The 8,420-nt window shown below is 50.4% G+C and overlaps 1 protein-coding gene across 1 annotated transcript in view; it reads right to left on the bottom strand.

Annotated features, from left to right (window-relative positions):
• Nucleotides 1-8,163, bottom strand: part of LOC147684366 (deoxyribonuclease-1-like 1) — a 31,365-nt gene extending 23,202 nt beyond the window's left edge. The window contains exon 1 of the mRNA XM_086942337.1: nt 7,941-8,163. Within this exon, the coding sequence (XP_086798463.1) occupies nt 7,941-8,084 (144 nt within the window). The 5' untranslated portion in view covers nt 8,085-8,163. The remainder of the gene's footprint in view (nt 1-7,940) is intronic.
• Nucleotides 8,164-8,420: the final 257 nt, after the last annotated feature.

The raw sequence follows: 8,420 nt of genomic DNA on the forward strand, positions 1-8,420 counted from the left end.
GGTGAGGGAGAGGGGGGTGAGGGAGGGTGTGTGAGGGTGAGGGTGAGGGTGAGGGTGAGGGTGAGGGTGAGGGTGAGGGTGAGGGTGTGTGAGGGTGAGGGTGAGGATGTGTGAGGGTGAGGGTGAGGATGTGTGAGGGTGAGGATGTGTGAGGGTGAGGATGTGTGAGGGTGAGGGTGAGGGTGAGGATGTGTGAGGGTGAGGATGTGTGAGGGTGAGGATGTGTGAGGGTGAGGATGTGTGAGGGTGAGGATGTGTGAGGGTGAGGATGTGTGAGGGTGTGTGAGGGTGAGGGTGAGGGTGTGTGAGGGTGAGGATGTGTGAGGGTGAGGATGTGTGAGGGTGAGGATGTGTGAGGGTGAGGATGTGTGAGGGTGAGGATGTGTGAGGGTGAGGATGTGTGAGGGTGAGGATGTGTGAGGGTGAGGGTGAGGGTGTGTGAGGGTGAGGGTGTGTGAGGGTGAGGGTGAGGGTGTGTGAGGGTGAGGGTGTGTGAGGGTGAGGGTGAGGATGTGTGGGGGTGAGGATGTGTGGGGGTGAGGATGTGTGGGGGTGAGGATGTGTGGGGGTGAGGATGTGTGGGGGTGAGGATGTGTGGGGGTGAGGATGTGTGGGGGTGAGGATGTGTGGGGGTGAGGATGTGTGGGGGTGAGGGGGTGTGAGAGTGTGGGTGAGGGGTGCAAGGGTGTGAGGGTACACGATTGGTTCGGGCCCCATGCTGGTGGGCTGAGTGCGAGGCCCTGGGCAGCTGCCCACGCTCCCCATGCCTAGCGCCGGCCCTGCGTATACGTACCTGCTTTTGTTATGTATATGTCTACTAGACCTCAATGAAACATTTGTTGTTATCCTATCGTTTAAGCTATGTTTTTTTTAACAATCCCCCCCAATCTGTTGTTAACCACGCCTATCCTTTGACAAATTTCTACCTCACCTACAGCTCAGCCCTGAAGCATGTTCCCCTCACCAGCCACTTTATATGCAAATGTATATGCTTTTGTAGTGACCATGTTTATCAGACCACAATGGAACGTCTGTTTTTATTGTATTGCATATTCTGTGTTTTTGATCAACTCTTGGAATCTTGTTTAGGCACCTGTGAAGCGCTCGGATACCTCCGGGTCTAGCCAATGCTATATAAAAACCTGTCAAATAAAAATAAATAAATACCCAAAAGGAACCTCCGATCTTCTAACCTCGAACTGGCCAAAACCCCTCGCATCCGCAGAGCCAGAGCAGGTGAAAGATCCTTCTCACATTGCGGCCATAACCTGGAAAGAGCTCCCGGCACGCGGCAGGCATCAGACTCGCCCCCCCACCCTGAACACCTTCAGGAAGGCCCTCAAGACCTGGCTTTTCAACTAAACAGAGCTGCAGAACCCCCACCCCCTAGAGCCTTGAGACTCTCACGGGCGAGTAGAACGCTTAAAACCCCTGGTTGATTGATTTATTGATTGAAGATCTAGAACTTTCCACTCTATTTCTGAGCTTCGGAAGCAGTCTAATGTGTGCTTGCTCTCAATGTGTGTTTAGAACAAGCACACATTGTTTACATAAAGTAGAGTAGCAGAACCTAGCATAACATAATGCAAATTAATTTTAATGACACATTTTCTGTAGCTTAAGTACTAGCATTGAAAGATAAATTACATTTACAAACTTTAAGCCCTTCATTTAAACCCCATCATCTACTTTAATAATGCAGTGTCGCTCATTCAACACCAAAACGTCCCTCATTCAAACCCCAAATGTCTGCCATTTTTTTTCAAAATGTCTTTATTAAAACCCAAAAATGTTCCAGATATTCCATATAATTTCAAACCCAAAGTGTACAACGCTCGAAAGGCAGTATTCATTCTCAGCACCGCTCAAAGCCAAGTCTCCGTACCAAAACCTGTAAACACCCCCTCCTTTAAATACCTCACACGATTAATATTAAAAAAGTCCCTCGTTTAAACATGTTATAGTTAACAACAATAACATGAAAGAAAAAAGCTCAATAGACTATTGAACTACATTGCGTCGCTTGTATAGACGGGGGTACCAGGAACTACAATTTCATATAACATCATTTAAAGTGCTAAAAAGGCAGATATTTTGCCGGCAACAAACAGTAACACAAGTGAGGAACGAAGGAACAACAGAGATAATAGGTATAAGCTTGAATAAATCTATTTTTTTAAGAAGAAAAAAAAAAAAAAAAAAAAAAAAAAAAAAAAAAAAAAAAAATCGCCTGAGGAAATGCCGCACTCACAGAATTTCCGGCCCTTAATCTAAAACGCTCGCGCACTGTTCGTCGTGTCTTGACGCAAGTGCCACTCTCACGATTCATGGTCCGTAAACTCCCGCTAACGATCTTGCGCAGTGTGGCGGCCATGTCATACCCAGGCAAGATATCAGTATTTTCCTATGCTGTTACGAGATAAAGTACGCATTAATCTTCTCTACTCGAATTCCGAAAGCGAGGCACACTACCCTTTTGCGATCAAAAGCACGTGAACATATTGAAATAATTACATTTAAAAATAGACTATTTAGTGGGACAGAAAATGTCAAGGAATTAGACGTAAAACAAACTTCTTACGCACTATACTATCTAGAAAGAAGTCCAACCAGCGAAAGCCTAGTTATGGGTATAAAAAGATACAAAACACCTTCTGCGGCGTGCGAAAATCTACCCATGTGCATTTATTTATTATTTATTGGGTTGATTATATTGGGGGGGGGGGGGGGGAGGGGGGCATTTCCGTCAGCAGATAGAGGTCTGACATCCACCCAATTACATACAGAAACAACAGTGGCAACTACCAATACTACTAGGAACGAGAGTGCCGCTGCGCTGCCTGCGGCGACCCGGAAGCTCTTGGCCGGCCAGCCAATCCGCTCGCGGCCGACCGGAAGTCCCGCCTCCCGACGTCCGCGAGCTGCCGGCGCATGGAGCGCCCTGCCGTCCGGTGTAGCCCGGGTCCCCAGGAGGGGGCCGGGGAGAAGGAGGAGTGTGGCGCCTGTTGCGGGGCTCCTCTGACCTGAGGGAGCCCCGATTTAGATGAGGAGACGCGCCGTGAGGAGCCCCGCCGGAAGAACGCAGTTGGTGAGTGGGGCCCAGGGCTGATGTGAAGTGCGTGCATGCCTGTGTGTATGCCTGGGGGGAGGGGGGGGGGAGGGGGGAGGGGGGGAGGGGGGGGGGGGAGTGTGTGCGCGCGCGTGTGTGTGCGTGTGCACGAGGGAACGTGTGTGTGCGCATGTGTGACTGTGTGATTGAGAGAGAATGCGAGGTAGGGGATAGTGTGCCTGTATGTGTGCCTGTATGTGTGCCGTGTGCATGCGCGCGCCTGTGTGTGTGTGCGCGTGCATGCAGAGGGGTGGGGGCTGTCTGTGTCTGTGTGTGAGCAAGGGCTTTGCACCGCGCATGCGCAGCTACCAGACGCTTGCTCCAGAGGTGAAATCTGACCTCGTCAAAGCGCGCGTCTGGTAGCTGTCCACATTCCTAAATACGGGCCACAATAGGTCTGAAGCAGACACCTTCAATGCTCACGCATGGAGGGTAGGTCTGCTCGACCTAAAAACGAATCTTTGGTAATCGGTTAACAAAGGCATGTAAATATGCTAATGGTCTTTAAAGGCCTGTGAAAACTCTGGCTGGAGATAAGACTCCAGACACTGCCCAGCCGAGGCCCCAGGAGCGCGAGCTGCACATCAGCAGCCCGGGCTGAGACACAGGATGGGGGAAGAAGGGGGGCTGAAGCCCTGGAGGCAGAAGTGACACTGAAGGCACGACCCCCTTTGCATCGTTCCACGGCCCCCCTGGGGGTCGCACCCCACAGTTTGAAGACCCCTGCTTTATACCCACAATTGGCACACAGGTGAGACCCTTGTAAAAGGTAGCATATGTACTAAGGGCACTGTGACTAGGGAAGCCTCTATGGACTGCATCACCCATTGTGCCATCTTAAGGGGCCTTGCACTGTACCACCCACACACTGCCATTGCAGGCTGCATGTTTTGGCCCAGAGAAAAGTAAAGAGTCGACATGGAACACATCCCTGTGTGCCATACCTGCAACCCACTGCCTGAGGCCTAGGTAAGTCACCCTTCCAGAAAGGTGCACTAGCCCTAAGGTGAGGGTAAAGTGGCACGAGCCCTAGACCCCTACAGTGTCTAAGTCCATTCTTAGACATTGCAAGTGTAGTAAAGCCATAAAGAGTATATAGTCTGGAAGTTGGTCATTACGAACTCCACAGCTTCACAATGGCTTTACTAAAAACTGGGAAGTCTGGTAGAAAACTTCTCAGCACATTAGACCCACACGGATGATAGTGTGGGATTTAATGTAAAATACACTCAGGGAGTATCAGAGATGCACCCTGAAAACCGACCAGCTGTGGTGTGGTTCCTGAATGGCTGCCTGCCATGCGGCACCACCAGAGAGGTTTCTGGACCCCTGGGTGGACTCTCTGGGTCCAGAAACAAAGCCCATCCTGGGCAGATGTGTTAATGCTCCTCCCCCAAGATGGGCTGGATCCACGAAGCTTCGAAGGCCTGCCACCTTTGGAAGCTGCCCTTGTCTTTTTCTGCCCCCAGCAACTGGCTCCCACTGGTTCTGCTACCCACTTTGGGAGGGAGAATCGCGAGAAAACCAAGCTAGGAAGAGAGGTGTGCCCACCTTTGCCAACCCCACTCCTCAGGTGGGGGAGGCGAGGTGAAGCACAACTCTGAGTCCCCTCCATCTTGAAGATGAGGGGATCCAACCAATTAGAAAGAGGATCATGCCCCCTCCCACTGGAGGGTGGCGTAATAGGGGGGGTGTACCCACCCCATGGAATGGACCCATTGGTCCCGACCTGAACACCCTTTTAAACACCCCTAAATTTAGTATTTAGGGGCAACCCGGAACCTTGCCTCTTCAGATTCGAGGAAGAAAGAAGGACTGAAGAGCTGCGCTGAGCAAGTAAGAAGAGGACACCCACTGCTTTGGCCCCAGCGCTTCTGGCCCGTCCCATCTACGACCTGCCTACAGGACGAACCCCGGCGAATCCAGCAGCCAGCAACCCCCCCCCCCCCCCCCCCAAGCCTGGAGGACCTGCCTGCACTCAACTAACCAACTTTGTCTCCTGTGAGCACCAGATTTGCTCACACCAAGACTCAACCAGAGAATCTGGATTCGGGCGACTCAACGATTCTGCACCCTACACCCAGAACCAGAGTTCGAGTGGCCCAACACCACAAGAAGGTCTCCCCAGCGACCCCGACCTGGGATCTGGTCACCCCCCACCTCCCTCAAGCTTCAAGATGACGCCTGCAGCCACAACCTGAAGGGCCCCCGCGACCGGAGCTGGTAAAGAAACCCGATGCCAAAAGACACCCTGCACCCAATGCCCCATGGCCTTGGGTGGTCCAACCAACTGTGTCCAGGCATCCCCCCAAGAACCCACCTTACCTCTCTAGCCAGTGGTCACCTTCAGGAAGTTTCTCTCCCTGCCTGAGCCTGCAGCAACTTTGCCGAACCGAAGGTCTCCATTGAGAATCACAGGGTCCCCAAAGTCTTCATTCCACCCTGCACCCTGCACCCTGCAGCCGCAGCCTCACTGGTGGCGCAGCTCCTATGCTGTTGGCCCCTGCAGTGCGGACCTTAACCCCAAGAGCTTTGCTCCTACACCAGAGTGGCCTGCTCGTAAGCAGTCCCTAGCCAAAGGCCCCCTTGGCTAACATTGGACCCCTGCACTCTGCACCGGGCCGCCCCAGTGCTGCTGGTGGTGCAACTTGAGTGCCTACCGAGGCCTTGGGGAACCTCGGTTCTAACCTCCAAAACACCCACTCATAAGTTAAATACTTACCTGTGAAACTGATAACCATTTTTCTCCCATAGGGATCAATGTTTTTGTAACCCTAACAATGTTATGTGCTGAACTGATGTTTGTATGGAGAAAGAATAACTTAACTGCAAACCTTTAAAAGTCTTACTTACCTTGTATTGTGAGATCCCTCTGTGTGGTATCTAGGCATACCACCCCAAGTAGTCTATGTAATCTGAAAGTAATCAAAAAGTATCCTAAAAGCAATTGGTGTGTAATTTAAACTGATTTTTGAAAACATACCAACCTATAACAATTGCAAATCCACTTCCAATTGCATTTCTGTGTAAAGGTTTACAATTGAAAGTACATTTTACCCTCCAGTACCAAGTCCTCCTTGGTTCTAGAAATAAAATCCAAGTATACCTTTCTTATGCTTAGCCAATTGGTCTGGATTCTGTCGCGGAGTGTGTGTTATCAGTTCGTGAGTGATACAATAAATGCTAAACACACCCTCTGGATAAGCTCAACTACTCGCCCACACTACCACAAAGAGCTGTGAGTACTTACCTAATTAAACCTCTGCTAAACCTTTGGGGACTCCCTGGACTCTGCACACTATACCTTAGTCTGTGCACACTATACCTCACTTTGGTATAGTATATACAGACCACAATCCACAAAAAATAGAGAGTTACCCCAGTTAGACCAGAAAGGACCGGGTAGTTATCACTTAAAAAAATCAAGATTCCCTATGTGCCGTGTTAATGACCTCAAGTAGTATACACTCAACCAAGTCACTATCAAATTACGTATATCTAACAATTGAAACTGATTAAAATACATTTATTACATACAGTATACAAAAAGATCTTTTTAATTTCGTTTTTTAAAATTTGTTATCAACATTACATATTAATCAAAACTTTTCTTTAAAACTTTACAGTTTTATTACAACATCAATTTTGTAAACATAAAAAATTGTAGCAAAGAACATGGGTCAAGTATAGTATATAGAGAGGCAGCTTCCTACAACTGTAGAATGCAGGGGACAGGGCTGGACCAACGGACCGAACCAGAAGGAATTGTGTAACATGAGGGACTGGGCTAGACTGAGCCTGTATTATCTGTGTAACGTGAAGGGCTGGAAGCAACCAGTATGATCTGTGTAACATGAGGGACCGGACTGGATAGAACCTGCATGATATGTGCAACATGAGGACCCGGGATGGATCGTGGAGCAGTGCTGAGACAGAGCGCGTTTATGTGGTAAGACACCCAACGCCCGGCATTCCAAGGGGCTCTCATCTCCCAGGTCCTGAACCCGGTGATCCGTCCTATTAGGACAGACTTCACCTGCTTGTAACGCAGGGACTTTACCCTTGGCATGCCATTCTGACTCTGTAGGCCCGTAAACTTCAACCACACCGTGTCATCCCGTAGGGCTCCCACCTTCTAGATACCAGTATTGTCCCACTGCCTGTGGTCCTACACCCCACATAGCTCCGCCAATGCGCTAGAATCCCACAGCGTTGTCTCAGAGCGCTGGTCTGCCCACCCAGCCTAGCCTCCGTGCCATGTGCCTCTAGGTCCATAAGCTCTGCGGGGTACGTCAATCTCCTTGTACAGTAGAGCCACCGTCTGAAACTGTGAGGCTCCGAAGCCCTGATGTCGGGCATCAGGGCCGGCTCCCTCTGGTCCACATAGGACCAGTCGTCAACCACCAGCAGGCGGGCGACAAGTAGTACAAAGCCAAGTCTGGCAAAGCGATCCCTCGCCCCTTGTCCGTCTCATCAGAGTTAAGGGCAGTCCGTGGAGTGCCTCCACCCCTCAAACGTTCGAACCTCTGCCTCTACTGCCTGAAAAAAGTGGGCAGGGACCTCCAACATCGAATTTTGCAAACCATTAAAGGTACTTGGGAAAGTAAATCATTTTATATAGGGCCGTCCCACCTAGTATGGAGAGGGGGAGCCGGCGCCATTGTTCCACATCTCAGCAGAAATTCACCAAGAAGGACCAGAACAACGCGGAAGTAACCACTTCTGCATCGTTCTGGTCCTTCGTGGTGAATATGGAACCTGCAGGAGTACATCTGATAGCGGGAAACCTACTGCCCCCACCCCCCTCCCCGGCACCGCTAGTGCCTCTTACCTTGACGATGGTGTCACGGATGGGACCTTTGGCCAACTTTGCCTCCCCGAAGCGTTTGGCGTTGAAGGCACAGATCCTTACAGGGGTGGCCACGCGACAGACGAGCCAGAACAGCACCAGTTCCAGGGCACCGGGGACCCTCATGTCTGAAGACCCCAATCAGACCCACAGCTTCAGATCCAGAGATTGCATAACAGGGCCCGGTGAAGGCCACCTATTCCTGAGACCTGGGGAGGCGAAACATATTCTTGAAACAAACATTCACATATAATAAAATCTATAGGACACGCATGACGTCAAAAGGAAGAACGGTCACAGGGGCAGAATTGTGCGCTGCGGTCTAATAGTGAGTTCAGGAATTGAATCCTCCTATGAATTATGCCTATAATCAGGGCCACTGGAATAATGTGGCAGGGGAGAGCCAAATTATGCATCAGGGTGAATGAAATTATGCATCAAGAAAAGGCAAATTATGCGGCG

The sequence above is a fragment of the Lissotriton vulgaris genome, chromosome 10 (genome assembly GCF_964263255.1).
Source record: "Lissotriton vulgaris chromosome 10, aLisVul1.2, whole genome shotgun sequence".
In the NCBI taxonomy this organism is placed as follows: domain Eukaryota; kingdom Metazoa; phylum Chordata; class Amphibia; order Caudata; family Salamandridae; genus Lissotriton; species Lissotriton vulgaris.